This window comes from Idiotropiscis lumnitzeri, chromosome 18, assembly GCF_059441095.1.
Source record: "Idiotropiscis lumnitzeri isolate Australia: NSW breed Sydney's pygmy pipehorse chromosome 18, RoL_Ilum_1.0, whole genome shotgun sequence".
In the NCBI taxonomy this organism is placed as follows: Eukaryota; Metazoa; Chordata; class Actinopteri; order Syngnathiformes; family Syngnathidae; genus Idiotropiscis; species Idiotropiscis lumnitzeri.
In genome coordinates this window covers 11,807,033-11,825,661 of record NC_142408.1, presented here as the reverse complement: position 1 = coordinate 11,825,661, position 18,629 = coordinate 11,807,033, and the positions used below count along the sequence as shown (strand labels likewise).

Here is an 18,629-nt window from a genome sequence, read left to right as displayed (position 1 = left end):
TCAAGTTCAGCCAGATAATGCAACAGCACATTGCCATGCTGGTCCTCTCGGAGAAACATTTACTTGGTATTAGTAAGTTGAGTAAAGCAAATATTTATTCATTTATTTTGGTGCGTTGCCATAGTTCCCTGCAGGTTTGCATGTTCATGTGAATTCTATTGTTTGGTTAAAGGGTGAAGCTTTTATTTACAAGCCTGAACAGAAGTCACCCAACCGGCCAGTGATGCACAAACGTATTGATTGCTGGGCGTGTTGCGTCTGAAGAGGCGGCAGACGATTGGCTCATCTTGTGCGGCTGACAGGAAAGACTGTCCTGGGTGGAGTTTCTTCAAAACCTCCTTACACTTGTCAGTGAAGACCGTCTTTAATATCACAGGTACGTTTCTCAGAGCTTTCGACACCAAAACAAAATTATCTTCCTTCATTCAATCGGATTTTTTTTTTTCAGATTATTTTTGTCCATCCTGCCCAGAAAATATGTCTTTCTTCAGGAAATTCTACCAAAATATCATACATGACAGAAATCCTGATGACGAAACCATTAAAGTAAGTATCAACCGTGCTCCTGTGGACATGCTTGAACTCAATTATTAAATTGCAAATGAGGAAAACAAACATTTCTATTCCGATTCTTTTAGGTTAAAGGAAAGGTCACGTCTGTGTTTTATGGAACAGTGGCCCCGTACCCGAATTTCAATGCAAGCAAAGATGCTGCCGTTCTGAAGTCTGCCATTCAAAGTAAAGGTATGTGCAATTTCCAGAATCCGCACATTTTATTACGATTAAAAATGGGAAATGACAGGCCATATTGCAATGGAAGAAAAAATACTTTCAAGGTGTTGTTCTTTTATTGTCTAAAGAAACAAAAGGAACATTTCCAGCCCATTCAGGGTGTGTCATATTTGAGTTCCTGTAACTTGCAGTATTTCTAACACCCTCAATAGATTGTCCCTCAAACAGTACAGCGTGAATATTGCAACAGTTTTAAAAAACGACCTTACGTCTCACCCTGAAATGGGTTCAGTATCATTGGAACAAATGCAATGAAAAGTATTTATAACATGCAAAGAACCCTCTCCCCCCCAAATGAACCAGGATTAAAAAAAAAATAGAATCATTGCATCAACAACTTGCGATTGTTGTGTGTCACCGTGGAGGTGTGTGTATATGCATAGAGTTGGAGAACTGGCTGAATTATTATGATGAGTGATGTCATTAACCCAATAACATGATTATCTCACGTAAAAAAAAAAAATCACAAACAAAAAAACAAACAAATATGCTTGCAAAATATATACATCGTCTCTCTTGCAGGAGTGGATGAGGACGTCATCATTTCGATGATGGTCAAAAGAAACAATGAGCAGAGACAGAAGATCAAAGTCGTTTATGAGGCTATCGCCGGCCAGGTACCTTTTTTTTTTTTTTTTTTTAAATAAAAGGCTGGGAATTGAACCAAGAGTCAAACCTCAGGACTGTGGGGCACAAATGTTGATCACTAGTTCACCGTGCTTCCATCCATCCATTGTATAAGTCGCTTATGGTCACAAAATAAAATAATTACATTGTTTAGAGTAATATTTATAATATAATTCAATTATTTGTAAGATACAAATTTTATCATCAAAATTTTAAAAGTTAAAAATGAAAATTATGTGCTCAAACCTCATCCCTTAAGTCTGGTAAAAATGAATCATCAACAACAGAGTTGCCTGGACAAATTGCATATAATTTCTATTTTGTGCTGATTTTACTTGCTGCAAAGCTAACCCTTCGTCTCTCCACGTGTTGCAGCCGTTGGATCGAGCTCTGAAGCGTGCACTCAGGTCAGATTTAGAGGACATCTGTCTGGCCTTATTGAAGCTACCAACCCACTATGATGCCTCCCTGATCAGAGATGCAACAAAGGTAAATATAAATATTTGATTCTGAAAAGCCAATATTTCTTACCTGGAATGGTGATTATTTGTGAAAATCCAGTCACAATATATTTACAAAACACAATATAGTTAATAAGCATGTCATAACATCAAGAAATATTTCCATCAATTGTAGAAATAAATAAATTTCATTTTATTGCAACAGAAACTGGGCACAGATGAAGATGTCCTCGTGGAGGTTCTGGCAACCAGGTCAAATGAAGAGATCAGACAGTTGAAGAGGGCCTATAAAGAAGGTTTGACTTTTTGCTTGAGGAAATTGCTCAATAAAATTTGCAGCATTCGAGTTGTCAGTGCGTATAAGGAATAAAAGTGTAAACCACTACAGCATTTGATTGCGCCGATTAAGTATGAAAAAAAAAAATGGCATCGCCTGTATGCAGCCATCTTGGACATTTGGACCACTTCTCGTAATCCCTGTGACGTCACACGTGCTCCACACACGACTGTTCATTTCGGACTGGTTTACTTGTCTATTGTGCTCTAAAAACGCCGGACGTCGCCAAATATTATATATCAAATATTCCCAAAATTTCTATAATACTCCTACCGTAAGGAGCAGCACGGTGGTTGACTGGTTAGCACGACGGCCTCACAATACGGAGGTCGAGGGTTCGATTCCGGCTCCGGCCTTCCTGTGTGGAGAGTGCATGTTCTCCCTGTGCCTGCGTGGGTTTCCTCCGGGTACTCCGGTTTCCTCCCACATTCCAAAAACATGCATGGCAAGTTGATTGGACACAAATTTCCCCCAGGTGTGAGTCTGCTTGCGGATGGTTTTTCTTCTCTGTGTTCCCTGCGATTGGCTGTCAACCAGTTCAGGGTGTCCCCCGCCCACTCCCCGAAGACAGCTGGGATAGGCTCCAGTATTCCCTGCGACCCTAGTGAGGAGAAGCGGTACAGATAATGGATGGATGGATCCTTCCATGCGGATTCATGTTCCTCCAGAAGTGCAATGGCCGAATTAGAACGAAACTCATAATATTTTGGATAATTGCCTGTCCTTATTTACCTCAAAGAGTGGCAACATTCCGCCACTTATCGCACAAAAAACACCACCGATTACCACCAAAGCTTATATGATAGCCATAGTCTGGAAACATTCGAATGAAACTCATAGTCTTGTTGAAAGCAATGCCATATTAATTTAAAATAACAGATTAACTATTTTACATTACTCCAGTATCTCTTTACCATTACACATGAGAGAAAATCTGCAAAAAAAAAAAAATATTTGGAGGGGAATGTTTTTTTTTATCATTATCATTGCCCTGTGTTGTATTGGGTTAATGTTGTAGGCCATAGGTGTTACCAATTCACCTGACTTGAAACAACAGACAACCCGAATTTAAAGTTAAACAATATTCCAACAAATCGCCAAATTATTGAGAGGGAAAACGAACCTAATCGTACCCCATATTTTGAACAAAGTCCTAGGATATGGGTGCCAGTCTCGCGAACAGCCGCGATCATTCAAACGGTAACTGTCTCGTCTGTTATTCATTTCAACACTGTTTTCCCTCAGAATATGGGGAAACCCTGGAGGATGTTATTAAGGATGAAACCAGCGGTGATTTCACCACAGCTCTGCTGGCTATGTTGAATGCAAACAAAGATGAGAGCACAGACGTTGATATGGATAAGGCCAAAGAGGATGCACAGGTAAAATTGGATAAATACCTGCTTGAGTCTTTCTATGAATTCCAAGTTTATTATTTAACATGTACGTGTTGTGCACCCGGAGACGCTGTTCGACGCTGGTGAGAATACAAAAGGAGTCAACATCTCTGCTTTCTTAGACATTCTGACTACCCGCAGTGGACCACAACTCTCCAAAAGTAAGTGTGGAAGTGAGAAGCATGTGAATGCTTCAACTGCTATGCTTGACTCTCCAGATTAGACATTTATTTAAAAGTGAACAAACAGGTGGAGCCACGCCCATCTTGGGTAACAGGTGGAACGTGCCTTGCAGAGTAGAGAACAATGCAAATGTGCAGTAACTGCAAAGTTAAAGGGGAAGTCAACACAAAATATCCTGTGGAACAATATGTTCGATGTGCCTTCATTAGTCTTAACATGACATTCTGATTTATGTTACGTTTGTGGAATATAAATCAAGCAGTAAAATCCACCCATTTTTTTTTGCCATCTCAGGAGACAGCCATTTTGTCACTTCTGGCGACAGAAAATGACATCATCATCGGCTCATCTGTTTTCTAAAGCTGAGCCATGATTGGTTATCTGAGCTCTGAGCAACTGTAATGTCATTTTCAGTTGACTGACGTGGCCAAATGGCTGCTCTCTGAGATGGCTAAAAACGGCTGGATTTGTCTGCTTAACTCAAACTCTGCAAACGCAAAATTCATCAGAATACCATGTTTAGACTAGTGGGCCTGTATAGAACATTTTCTTCCAAAGACATTTTTGGCGTTTACTTCAATTCAACCAACTATGTGGCAAAAGCAACATTTGATGATTGACTGTATGCCCTCTTTTCCTAATAGCGTTCCAGAGATACGCCTGTCTCAGTGACACGACGCTACCTAAAGCTCTGAACATGGAGCTGAGGGGAGACATTGAAGACTGTCTCCTTGACATTGGTGAGTATGCACTTAATGTCACTTCTATTAAAATACAGAGACACAAGATTCAGGTAACAGCTGTAGAAGAGAATTATTGACCAATTATTGAGGTCAGTTCAAAAATATTGAAGCTATTAACAGGAGGATCATCTTACGTACAGAATCTGTTTCCCCACAAACAATGTCTTCTGGGCACATCATAATTTAGAAATGTTTCTGAAACTGACGTCACACCTGCCAGCTTGCATTGCGAATGTCACGTGACCAAACCCCGGGAAAATAGAGCTTCAACGTTCACAACGCCAGCCCGAGGGCATCAATTTCAGTTGACAGCAGAGAGCAGTGTTGAGCAATATTAAGAAAAAATTCTTTTTTTTAGACTACGGAGGGCACACACAACATATTCTTGCAAATCACATTTTTCATTTAGTTCTCTTTAATTTTGATCAGAAAGAGCTGGACCTCGTGCGTGGTTGAGTTTTCACAATAATTAACTCACCCAACAAGTTCCCTACCTATTTATTTGTCCTTTTTGTCATGAAAAAAGTTTGCAACCTTTTCATAACTGTCTGTATGAATTGGTAAAATACTGTTTATCATATCAGAATGGTTGATAACCCAATGATTCATGAATGGATGCAATCCAAAACTACAATATTTTGTTTTTTTTTTCTATCAAGTGAAATGTGCATGGAGCACACCAGCATTCTTTGCTGAGAAGCTTCATCGAGCTATGGAGGTATGAATGAACACAACAGAAAGCTTTTTTTTTGGGACGATTTTTCATGTTCTAAGTCAAATGTGAATAGATGTTACCTGGGTTGTCTGGTCCCTTAGCTTGTCCTTTTGCGCAAACAATGTGTTTGGATGACTAATGTGCCTTCACAGCGCCATGGCACGTGTGAAGATACACTGATCAGGGTGCTGGTGAGTCGATCTGAGGTCGACCTGAAGAAGATCTTGGAAGAATATAGGGCCATGTATGACTCAACGCTACAAGAGGACATACTGGTAAAATAAAAAATGCAACCTATCCTGAAAGGCCAAGTCACTGTTCAATGATAGCCATAAAATTTGTTTGACTGTGTTTTGCAGAAAGACACAAAGCATCATTTTGAGAAAATCCTTCTTGGACTGTGTGGACCCCACTGAGAAACCACTTTACTGGGATTTCAGTCAGAGGTGTTCATCACATGATCATTGTATTTTATTTAGTTGACGCTCTAGCAAAGTGGATGACCAGCAAAAATAGAAGACGCTATATAATTTTACCATGCCGTATGTTTATTAAGACAAGACAAAAGGTGAAAAAAGGAAATTAACAATGGTATCAAAGAGACTTTAATGTAATTTCCATCCACGTACCCGTAAAATTATTTTGTTTTTGTTTGAATGTCTTCAGTCTTTTATGTTCTTTGTCCTAAATAAAATGCTTGAGTTGATCGTCACATTTATTTTCCCAAATGTAATCCTGCATTTTGTCCCTTTTTATCCCACTTGTACTCATCCCAGCGCTTGTTTGGATAATTATAATTGTGAATTAAAAAAAAAACCTCAACTTAAACAATTTAAATAAACACCAGGCTCCTACAAGTAAAAAAAATCCTCCAAGAACAGCTCAAATCAATTTAACGTTAATCTGAGGCACTTCAAATTTTTATGAGTTTTAATGGGATTGGTAAATTCTGTATAGAGCCATGACGCAGTTATAATAAGGTGTGCACACTTGTGGCACCACATTATTTCAGTTGTTTACTTTTAAATGAACGTCTCAAAAAGATAAGACACAAATTGTAATTGGGTTGCACGGCTAATAGGACACTTTATTGGTGGAAATAGAACACTAGCATTTGAACAGGGGTGTGTACACTTTTTATTTCCATTGACCTTATACACATCTACTAATGTGCTCGCACACTAAAAAAAAACTGACGAGGCTGAGAAATAGCCAGGCTAACTAGTTCAGTGGGGCGGGACTGTGTCATGGAACAGGTGGTTGATGTTTATTGGCACCTGGCGACAAAATGACTGGGCATTTTCTATGTAATTTGTTGAGAACACTCACCTCAAAACCAAACTGGGTGCGATATGAAATCCATGTAACATTATCTCAACTTCATTTCTTAACAACAACCATAAGTGTAATAGTACGGGCCCCGTAGTAAAAAAAAACATAAGCAACTTCTTTTTAAATAAAGCTGTTGACTTACATTTTGCAGTATTCAATATCTTGGAATATTTCTACAAATTTTCATAAAAGAACTGAATAGTTCACAGTGCAGTGTCACCCAATTTTATATGACTGCTGCTGAAACTTGTTATAATTTCAGAATGTCATGACGTGTTCGTCAGTGCGCCCTCAAGTGGACGAATAGAACAATAACAGTTAGAAAAATAGCAGTGTGTTCTTTCCTGACAGCCGAAATAGAACTTCCCTGATTTTGGGTTTTCAGTGAACCCCACATGCATGTTTTAGAATTTGAGAGTACACCGGAGAAGACCCACTCATGCACACAGCTGGCAAACAGGTCTTCATCGTGCCACCTGGCAGAGTAGTACAGAATAAAATAATACAATAATATGAAATCGGCGTAAGCATTATTAAGCCAAGTGATGCCACCGTGCCATAATACCCTGCACAAATACGCAACCGGGCATCTCACGGGCTAAAACCATCCACTGCACTAACTGCGCAGCAGTGACTCTCTTGAAATTCCACATGACGTCGTGGATTGTTTATCGTGTCCGGAAGTAGCTTCAGCACACTTCGGCACAGCCTGGAAAGATTTTTCTAATTGTTTTTGGAACAAACGCAATCAGTCTCCCCTGAACTGTTACAGTTCACGTATATTCTTTTAAAGGATGCGTTAGAACATCAAAGGCGAATACAGCTAATGTTACTGCTCTTCCAGCTGGCTAGCTTTCTCGTAGCGAACCTTGACACAAAACTGCTTTTTCTATGTTTTCTTTGCCAACGAGGCTGTTTCGAACGGCCATTTATGGCAATATTTTGAATACGGTCGCTGCGCTTAGTTGCTAAATGAGCGACAAGTTAAATTTACGTCACAGATAGCAATGATGCTATAGGGTTACTTGGGACTTCCTCGAGCCGGCCGGCTGAAAATGGACGAGAAATACAGTAACAACGTCCTTTCTGGAGGACAACTAGGGATGGTTGAAATTCCCAATTCCAGGTAAAATAGTTGTTAATTATAACCAGTATTACTTTGCTACAAACATTTGTTCATGTGAACATGCCGCTTCATTGGTACTCCTGATAGAACATAAATATATTCAGTATGCATCTTGTCATGTCTTTTCATCCGCAGGTTAACCAGGTACATAGTGTTACTGGTTATCTCAAAGATACTGAAGGCCTTGGGGATATTTGAATCATATGACATCCTAAAGGTTGTTCACATTGTTCAGTTCATCTTCATATTAAAGTTAGGGTGAGTATTCCCAAGTCCGTTTGTACGTGATGTTTCATTTATTTTCAAAAGGTATTCCCTCCCTTCTAAATCACTGCAAATGCCAGTTAAGAACATAGTGGCAATTGGGCAAACTTTGAAAATCGTCTCTGAATGATGTTGGAAAACTGTCGTTGATGGATGCTGATAAGATGAATAAAATCTTAAATATTTGTGATTACGAACCGCACTATAGAAGCAACTAGTAGTGTTTGTTTTGTATAGCATGTCTCCCATGTCACCTCTATCTGGTTTGGGGTAGACTCGTGAAAAATCTGTACCTGGACCCCACATTGGATCAAGTAGTTTGATTAGAGTAGAAATGTCTTCAATTATGCAAATTTAAAAAAAAAAGAAAGAAAACTAAGTTTGACATTATTCCATTGTTCTCAGGTCTGCTGTTTTGCTACTTGTCTTTCAAAAACCTTTTTCCTCTGGAAAAGTGATCTCAAAAAGACAGGTACCGTATATAGAATTTTCTTCCTTTTAATCTGTGTTAGTAGAATCAGAATCCATCATTTATGAAAGAAAAATGCATTTCTTGCCTTGCATTTATGTCGTGGTATGGTGATTGACCCATTTTATTTAAATTCTTTCCAGTGGATCAAATTACTCAAGCACAGTGTTTTTAGCTGTATCATATCCCTACTGGGCTTTTTTGGTCTCACTCTATGTGGACCTCTGAGGTAAATGCACGTCGCCCTCTCTATATGATAGTGCAATTCGATGTTTTAATGCAAGAATGCATAATGGTTTTATTGTGCCTTTCACAGGACATTACTGCTTTTCGAACACAGTGATGTGGTTGTGATTGCACTCCTTGGTGTCCTCTTCACCAGCTCAGGAGGCGGGCCAGCAAAGGTGAACAGCCAGCATTAAAAGAATTGAATTGTTTTGTTTTGTTTTTTTTGAGCCAACAATCCTTTTGCAGCTTCACCCCTAACTTAAATCAGTGGATCGCTTTACGTTTGCGGCTTTTTGGATCATCTGCAAAAAAAAAAAAAAGAATTAATCTGTGTACGAAACTGAAGTTGCTCAAGTCCCATCCCTAGTCGTCCAAACACATAACCTTGATAGAGAGGTAAAGAACAAACTCCTCCCACTGCCTGTTGTATCCGCGCTGTGGTGGTGTTAACGCTGCATTCTTACATCTTGCACACATTTCCACTTTAGAGAAATAAATCAACACAAATTCCCTTTTTTCCCCCCCTATCCCCTGGCTTTGAAATAGGTATTAAGTTTAAAAAAATGGCTTAAATAGGTCTTAAAAAGGCTTAATTGAATTTGAAGGAATCTGTAGATATCCTGAGGAAAAAAAGCACATTACACACCATGCCGAGTTGGACTTAAGTACTTTTTCCTCCATCTGCTAAAATTTCCTTCCATACTGACGACTGAACTTGTCCACATCTGTCTTCCAGACACGAGGCGCAGCTCTTTTCATCATCGCAGTGATCTGCCTACTCCTGTTTGACAATGACGACCTCATGGCAAAAATGGCAGAGCATCGTATCCTTGATAGTAATATGTTGGTCTTTTTTTTTTTTTCAATCATGTTTGTCTCTTTCCTGTTTGTGATCCTTAACTTCTTTTGTAATTAGCTGAGGGACATCACGACAGCACGCTAACTCACTTCCTGTATACAGCCATCGCGTTTTTGGGGGTTGCAGATCACAAAGTAAGCACAGTCAGTCCTCAGTTTACAACAGAGTGTTTCCATGTACCATGTGTGGTATGCAAATGAAAAATACTTCCAAAGCATATTTATCACACTTAAATGTTTCATCAAGATTTCTAGAAGTAAATGTGGAGGAGCGATTCAGGAGGAGGTTGAAATAGGTGGGGCATTTCATGGAGACGTAACTAAAGATGACATCAAGTCATTGCCTTCTACGTAAAGTCAATACTGTTACCCAAAACAACTTTGCAGATTCAAACAGTAAATATCCCTACCCAGCAGCCTGTATCCCCGCCTGCATGATGACATCTCGGCCGGATATATGCGACCTGGCCATTCAGACTGCTGTCGCATTCCAAAATAAATAATACGATATGTATCCGATCTTGGACCACATATGAAAGCGGCCCAAGTCGGATTTGAAAGAAAATGGAATTGAGCTGTCCAGAGAGTCATAAAAAAAAATCTGAAACAAGTTGAATACGGGACGAAAAATACGATCTAAGTCGTATTTGCCTGCAGTCTGAAGTGTGAACCTAGCCCAATGCTTCTCAAATAATTAATTCTAATTTATGATAGACAAGCCTGAAAGGCTAAGGAGCTGCTGCCCCTCAAGGTTAATAGACAAATACATGGGGAGAGACAGACTGATGGAGAGAGTATGCATTTTCTACACAGTTACAGTTGGCTATATCCCAAAATAAAAAGTAACATGATATTTGTATAATATTAGGTCATGGCTCAGTGATTATATTTGCAAAGATTTTTTGGTTTCATAGGCCAATAATGTCATAATCAGCCAATAATGTACCTTTCCACTTTACTGTATAGAAATAGTTTGGTACCCAAGCAAACTAATCACTGCAGTATCTTGTTGTTCTGATCAGGGTGGTGTTGTGCTGCTAGTGGTCTCCTTGTGCCTCAAGGTTGGCTTCCACACAGCTTCCAGGAAACTTTCAGTGGAAGTTGGTGGAGCCAAGCGCCTGTATGCGCTGGACAACCTTGTGTCTGCTGTGGTTCTGCTGCCCTGGGTCATTGTGTTGTCAGCCACCACGGAAGTAAGTGCAAAATGATTGCTACTGTCGACACATCGCATATGAGACTTTTTATTTTTTTGGAGAACTGAGACACTATTACCTGGAGCGCAATTTAAATCAGACAGAGAACAATTCACGGCACTGGTATTGACGGTGCTGGAATATTTTAGGGTTATCTGTGTTAAAATGAGTTTCTGCCACCTTGTTGTGGACCGAAATATCAGTCAGATATGTAATTTAATTTCAATTTGACATTTTATTTTGTCAGGGGTTGTTGTAGATATGTAATGGTAGCTCCAACTAAATAATGTAGAATAAATCTATTTTCATATGGAATGAAGTTGCATACATTTACTTCCAAAAACTAACAGGCAAACCCACAATGATGAAAACCCCTGGTGGAGGTAATGACAGTAATGAGTCATATCTTCCAGAAATCAAGTGATGAATCTACAGAAATAACGACTTCAATCATATAGTGGTCTGGACAGGAAACAAAACTTAATGTTTCCTGTCCTCCTATTCCTATGAACTGTACTCATCGCCAGGCCATTGAGCAATGTCAGAGACTATAGAGTGGATCCATTATTGACAAGTTTGCCACAAATAAATTCATATTTTTCCTCTTCACTCATGCTGAGATCTTCACTGTTTTTTCACCGTTTCCCCAATCTCGCAGAGTAAGGTCGAGTCATGGTCTGCTCTTATCCTGCCTTTTGCCATGATCATCTTCTCTGTGATGATCCTCGAGTTTTATGTGGAGGCCATCTGCAATACAAAGATGGAGGTGCAGAGGTGCGCCCGATACGGCGCCATCGCTCTCTTCTCCAGCGCCGTGCTGCTCGCCAACTTCTGGACTCACCCGTTGACCGACCATTTGCGCTCGATGAGTAAGCCACCACAGCAGAGCAGCACGGAGCATGTGCTCTCTGGAGGGGTGCTCGTCAGTGCCATTTTCTTCATTATGTGTGAGTATGAGGCACGTGATGCTGAAAGGGGGGGGGGTTGTTTTTGCTTTATTTACATAGTTGGGGGTAGAACAAACAGCATGTCTTTTGAAATTGGCAAGTGGACACCAGCATCACTCAATGTTTACAGCAATCTGCCATTGTACGTAAGGTTTTGATGAAAATCAAAAGTGCACTTTTATAGTTTTATATTTGCCAATTTTTTTCTTTTTTGGGGGCAGTTGCTCAGTATGAGTTCCAAGTAGCCGCTGTTTTTAAATGATGTAATTTCAGAATTTAAGAGTTCCCAGGTATTAATAAAATTTCATTCTTTATCAAAATACAGTAGACTTAAAATCCTCTTGTCACTCTTGTTCAAATCATGCAATTTTGAGGAATGCCTTCATCTGATGCAAATGCCAAGTATGGCTCTTGCTACCATGACAACTGGTGGTAGAGTTAGGACATGAGAAGAAACGAGCCTACTCAGTGTTTCCAACAAAGCCACTTTGTCGCTATATTTAGCAACTTTTCCGACATCTCAAGCAACTATTTAAAAAAAAAAAAGTGATTAATGTAGGAACTTTTTGTGGTCGTTTTGGAGATTTTTGGAGACTCTTTGAGTCTTCAACAGAGCATTGGATGTTCACCACTTTTTGTCCAGAGTGCGGAAAAATGGTGCACGTATGAGACCTAACCCTAAGTTGTCAGCTCCCTTGGTTCAAATGTAAACAGTTTAACATTTCAAAATGTGAAAAAATGGGACAAGTAACCTGCTGTAATGTCAATTTTCGCTGTTTGGATGGTGGTCTGGAAATCTGAACTGGTCAAATATACATGCCTGCTACAGGATTGCTGGACTGTCCTTAACTGCACAACTCAAGCTTTTCTCTTATTTTCAGTTTGTCTACCCATAAGCATAATGTGAAGAAAATACAAATAAATAACAAAAGATAGAGAGGAACTTCAAACACAAATGTTCTCTTGCATGCTTGCATCTGTTTTCGATACCGCTTTATCCTTATTATGGTTGCGCATGAGCTGCAAACTATCCCAGCTGACTTGGTGTACAACCAGAACTGCTATCCAGCCACTTGCAGGGCACATATCAACAAAAAACAATTCGCCCTGTGTTTAAAAGTGATTAAATGAAAATGTCCATTTAATAATATGTCCTCTTTAAGTATGTCCAGTTGGGGTATGTAAACACATTTTTTAAAGTTGCTCTTTTCACTCTTCCTCTGCAGCATCCAGTATCCTTTCCTCCCCGTCAAAAAAAGGTCAAAAGGGCACGCTTGTTGGTTACTCACCCGAAGGGACTCCTCTGTACAACTTCATGGGCGACGCCTTGCAGCACACATCTCAGTCCATGCCGCGCTTCATTAAAGATTCCTTGAAACAGATCTTGGAAGAGTACGACTCAAGACAGATCTTCTACTTTCTGTGTCTCAACCTGGTATGTGCAACTCACTGGTATAGGCTCTCGGGCACTTCGATATAGTTGCGGTCGACTAAGAGTTATTGTGAAGCACAAAATAACAAAGTTTCCTAAGACAATACTGATGGGCAATTTTATTAATCCATTAAAAGGTGCATATTTTTTAGTATGGATTTCTATTTTTCTATTGCTTTGTTATTTTTTTTTCTTAGGAGCTTCTGAATTTTAAAGCTTTTAAAGCTCATCCCACTACTTGGACACGCCACAGACCGCATCCTGTGGTTGAAACTGACTGAACAGTCATGCAAAGTGTGGAGTTCTGCCACTCGTTTAATGAGTGGTTTACCATTGGCCACTGACTTTGCTCAAAATTTGCATCGTTGGGGAAGGCCGTTGCAGATGTAGCACAGACTGACAAAACAACTGCAGCGATATGCTTCAACTTAAGAAGCCTTGCTGTTTGTTGGCTGATTTCGTGTATTTGTCAAATGTTAATTTATGAAGGATCGCGTACGGACACAATTGTTGGTACTCATCTGTTAATGAAAGAACCCCCCACAGTACAAACCAAACAAAAGTAAACTAACAATAACCAATGGAAATCAGACATTGCTTTTGAATTCTGGTTCAAATGATTATTTAGAAAAACAAGAAAGAGTCCTCGACAAAAATGATGCAACTCTAGAAAAGATAATAATAATTAGACAATAGGGACATGATCGACCGAGGTATGTCCTTTTCTGACATATTGTGGACCAAACTGAACACTGACCAGAGGAAGCAAAGGAGCAAGTTGTCACAGGAGATTATAAAGGGAATTATAGAGAAACACTTTAAAGGGCAAGGCTATAGGACATTCTCGAAGCAACTCGATGTTCCTGTGACTACAGTTACACATATTCAAAAATTGAATATCCATCGTACTGTAGCTAACCTCCGTAGCGTGGCCGCTTGAGGAAAATGGATGACAAATGGAATAGACCGATAATACGAATGGTAACGAAAAAGCCCAAAACAACCTCCAATGAAATTCCAATTTTAATGGCAACTCCAAGGTCAAGGTATGTCAATTTGATATCGTTCCAGCTGTAGTTGTTTGAGCCAAAGTGGACTTCATGGGAGACAACCAATGGGTACACACAATACTGCTGAAAATAAATAATACTTGACACCCTTCAAACCTGAGACAGTTAGATCTGTTTGCGCATAAAAAATGGATTAGAATATCTGCTGCAAGGTGCAGAAGTCTCATTGACAGTTATAAAAATCGTTTAATTGCAGTGATTACCTCAAAAGGTTGTGCAATAAAATATTGAATTAAGGGTCCCATCATTTTTGTTCCGCTCGTTTGACAAGTTAAAAAAAAAAAATCTCTTGAACTGCAATTCAAAAGCAGTGTCTAATTTTTATTGGCTAATTGTCATAAAAAAATATTTCTTTTAGCCGGTACAAATTATTTCTATGACCACTGTGGGGTTTGATTTGATTAAAAGGGGTACAAAGTTTTTCTCTTTGTTTGTGTTTTTCAAAATATTTATCTTCACCTCATCCGTAAAGGTATAACATTTCGTACTTCCATTATTTCTGTGGAACTGATGAAACAAATGGCTTTGAATAATATTTTTGTCATTTTTTTTTTGTCTATAAGCAAAGCGGTCATGCTGATTAAAATGCCGTTTTCCGAGATGACTTTAAAGACCATCGCCGCGCTCTACTGTCATATGGTTGTCACAGTTTTTCCATGTTAATTGCAGTTCACAGCCTCTGCTGTCAAACAACATTCATGTGTTCCAGGCGTTCACCTTTGTTGAGCTCTTTTATGGTGTTTGGACTAACAGCCTGGGACTGATCTCGGATGGCTTCCACATGTTGTTTGACTGCTCAGCTTTGGTCCTCGGCCTGTTTGCCGCCTTGATGACCCGCTGGAAAGCTACCAGAATCTTCTCCTATGGGTAATATTGCGGGGGAATGAGAAGCCGCTTCACCAGGAGATATTGTATTCATTCATGCACTTTAAAATTCAGTCGGATGTTTAGAACGAATATCTGGTGCGCTTCTCAGTTACGGCCGTGTTGAAATCCTCTCTGGGTTCATCAATGGACTCTTCCTGATGGTCATCGCTTTCTTTGTCTTCATGGAGTCCGTTACCCGTTTAGTGGACCCTCCCAACATAGACACAGACATGCTGACTGTGAGTGAAGTTATTTTCCTTTTTCTTGTCAAAGCTTGTTCTTCAACGCTCGGTCCATTCGGTGCTGTATTGAAGCATTTCTCAAATATTTCTTTACTCATTTCATATTTAACTGCGTAAATGAACACAGCTGTACTAAGTCATCTTCACTTTCAAATAGTGTTTCTCGGTCATTAATAGCAGCCAGTATGTTGTTGTACAAATGTGCGAGTGTGCAGGGGGGTGTCCATTCTGAGAACATAAACCACGTCAAGAACATCAGGCCTGCCGAGACGTGAAGTCTGCAAATGTCAAACAAAAAGTTAGTGTTACAAAGAAATGGGCACTCAGTAGGCAGTTGCAAAGACACTATTTAAGGATCCATCCTAGAGGCTAACAGCTTGGCCTTTTATGGACATCATTTTTGTAACATCACTTTCATTTATCAAAAAAATGTGCATTTAGTTGTTTCTTTTTGAGGACTGCCCAATTTGGCGTTTATTATGCATTTTGTTTACATTCCATCCAAAATTTTCAGCAAAGGTCAAAATAAGCCAACACTGATTTAATTAAAGGCGGCTTTTCGAAAGAGTCGCTATGCTTTTATTTTATGAAATGAATAGTAGGCAGACGTGTAAATAGTAAAGGGAACTGCAATAATAATCGACACCACAAGCAAAATGAGGATTTCTGCTATACAGACAAACTCATGTATCAGCATATCTGGATTATTTCATTTGGCGTCACTGACTTTGTGTTGTTTTGATTTAAATTTTTTTATCTACAAGCAACATATTCACTCAAATACACATATGTGCATACTTTGGAAAACAAACACCAACATGAAGGTTGGGTTCTACTTTACAACACAAATATGAAAAATTTCAACAGATTTCTTTTCACAAAATTGCACAGATTCTTGACATCTGAAGAGGTCTGGATGAAATAGCTTTCTGTTATTCCCTTGTCAGTCGGCAACTTTTGTTTTCTTTGCAATACAACTTTACATGTACCTGTAAGTACAGTTTCATTGAGAAGCACCAGAAAGTGTTGAGCATGGTATTTTGTAGTGATTTATATATTTTTTTTTAATAACTGAGTTTATGCACATAAGCATCAGTGAACAAGGGAGGATGTGAGGAATCCATTTGATTGGTTAGAGCACGTCTGTCAAACTCATTTTTAACCACAGCGTAGATATGAGAGCATATATATATATATATATATATATATTTGATTGTTAACTTGGATACGTCTACGTTTCCCATGACAAAAGGCGCTAGAAGAAACATACTGATGTTCACAAATTCAAACAATCAAGGTTAAAAAAAAAAAGGTGAAAAAGATAAGAAAAGCTCATAGCAGATCTGCCAACCTAGCGACGTATGCGTTTGAGCGGAACTCAGAGACACATTGGACGGCCAAACCTTGAGGAACATGATGACGGTTGGCCTAATTTGTGGTGAAGATGTGTCTTTAATAATCAGTTTGCCCTCCTATAGCCGGTGTCTGTTGGCGGCTTGTTGGTCAACCTGGTGGGCATCTGCGCTTTCAGCCACGCTCATTCACACGGCGGCAAAAGTTGCTCGGGACACGATCACGGCCATTCACACCATGGCCACTCCCACAGCGACCACAGCCACGGCGGTCATGGCCACTCTCATGGAGGGCACGGGCACGGTGGACACGGGCATTCCCACACCTCAGGTGGTGGAGGCATGAATGCCAACATGAGAGGTAGGCTTGCTTGAGCCGGCACCATATTTTGGAATGTTAGATGTAATCCTACTGTCTTCTTCGCAGGTGTTTTCCTTCACGTACTTGCTGATACGTTGGGCAGTGTCGGCGTGATCATTTCCACCCTCCTCATTCGCCAGTTTGGCTGGCTGATCGCCGACCCAATTTGCTCCCTCTTCATCGCCACACTCATCTTCCTCAGTGTCATCCCTCTGCTCAAAGATGCTTGCGAGGTTCTTCTGCTGAGAATTCCCCCAGAGCATGAGAAGGAGCTGAACAATGCTCTTCAGAAGGTGAGATGACTGTTACAGGAATACAGTGAAACCCTCATTTATTGTGGGGTTTCAGACCCACACGCGATAGTTGGAAATCTGTCATATCGAGATTTTAACCCTTCCTACTCGCTTTATACACATTTTAAACATAACTCACTTTCGCTGATTTAGGCAAACTTTTTAAAGTATTTCTTATCTTTTGTTCTCACTTTTTTGCTCGTACAGTTCTCCAGTAAAGAGGCCAAGTGTGCACGCTTCAAATTCTTTGTCACTCACGTGTGAAGTTCACTGAAAAACTGGTACAAAAATCGAATTAATTAAACATTGTGTATTGAGCACCAAAATATTCAGCCGAATCCTGCATTTCTTCTTCTCTTAATACCAACATATAATGCGAAGCGGCAACTCTAAATTTACGAAGTTTATTGTATAATGTAAAAACCTGTTCAAAAGAAAAAAGTACCACTCAAAAATCTGCAATATATCAAGAGTGCAAACCATGAACCATGATATAGTCGAGGTTCACTGCATATAAATATTGCAAATCCACAGTGTTGCGGCTGTAGATGGGACAGCTGGAGACAATGTTGAGTATTGTCTTCTATGAATGAAGTCATCAGCAGGAGGAAGCTGTGTGCTCCTGACAGCTGATCCTGTCTACTTTTTGGCTTCTATTCCCAGATTGAGAAGATAGAAGGAGTTTTGTCATACAGAGACCCGCATTTCTGGAGACATTCAGCCAACACCATCGCAGGGACCATCCACCTCCAGATCATGTCAGATGTGGTGGAGCAGCGCATTATACAGCATGTCAGTTCCTACTGCAACTTCTCGGTTGATTTTCATGTTTCCCAGCAGATTTGATACCGGACTCCTTGTATGTTTATTGGAGAGTAATTATCAAGTCAGTAATTCCGATCATGTAATTGGTCCAATTGTGCGCTCTCTTGCAGGTGACGGCCATTTTGAAAGATGCTGGAGTGAATAATCTTTCAGTGCAGGTGGAGAAGGACGCGTACTTCCAGCACATGTCTGGGCTCAGCACTGGATTTCAGGATGTTTTAGCTATGACGCAACAGATGGAGTCCATGAAACATTTGAATGATGGAACGTGTATCATGTAATGTCCTTCTAAGGGACCAATTGAAATTGTATTAATTCCAATGATTTTTCAATGGAAATGTACAGTGTATGTGTTTTGAATTAATCAGAATATAGTCATTTTTATCAGTACTCAGACTGTCATTTTTGGGGGGATGACTCAGCCTAGTCTAAAATGTGTGTGGTCCTATTGACTTTGAATCGTTTTTGGCGCTAAGTAAAGCATTTTGGTCATAAATAGTTGCGAAAAAAAGTAG

At 39.7% G+C, this 18,629-nt stretch overlaps 2 protein-coding genes across 3 annotated transcripts; both read left to right on the top strand.

The window, feature by feature from the left end:
* The first annotated feature begins 220 nt into the window (after nt 1-220).
* On the top strand, nt 221-5,967 carry LOC148319533 (annexin A1-like). 2 transcript variants are annotated; one of them, XM_088281231.1, is made up of 12 exons: nt 221-376; nt 449-546; nt 639-744; nt 1,315-1,409; nt 1,795-1,908; nt 2,086-2,176; nt 3,463-3,599; nt 3,682-3,775; nt 4,442-4,537; nt 5,200-5,258; nt 5,408-5,530; nt 5,615-5,967. In XM_088281231.1, exons 2-12 carry the CDS (start codon nt 478-480, stop codon nt 5,669-5,671), a joined length of 1,041 nt encoding a protein of 346 aa, XP_088137357.1. In that variant the 5' UTR covers nt 221-376; nt 449-477; the 3' UTR covers nt 5,672-5,967. The 2 variants fall into 2 exon arrangements, with proteins under 2 accessions (XP_088137357.1, XP_088137356.1); XM_088281230.1 differs by lacking the exon at nt 221-376 and having other exon boundaries at nt 383-546.
* A 1,204-nt stretch (nt 5,968-7,171) lies between these two features.
* On the top strand, nt 7,172-18,504 carry slc30a5 (solute carrier family 30 member 5). Its single transcript, XM_088281171.1, has 16 exons — nt 7,172-7,713; nt 7,849-7,971; nt 8,383-8,449; nt 8,590-8,675; nt 8,763-8,850; nt 9,411-9,498; nt 9,591-9,667; nt 10,555-10,725; nt 11,384-11,672; nt 12,899-13,107; nt 14,884-15,041; nt 15,151-15,280; nt 16,762-16,996; nt 17,063-17,289; nt 17,953-18,081; nt 18,225-18,504. Exons 1-16 carry the CDS (start codon nt 7,643-7,645, stop codon nt 18,393-18,395), a joined length of 2,319 nt encoding a protein of 772 aa, XP_088137297.1. The 5' UTR covers nt 7,172-7,642; the 3' UTR covers nt 18,396-18,504.
* Nucleotides 18,505-18,629: the final 125 nt, after the last annotated feature.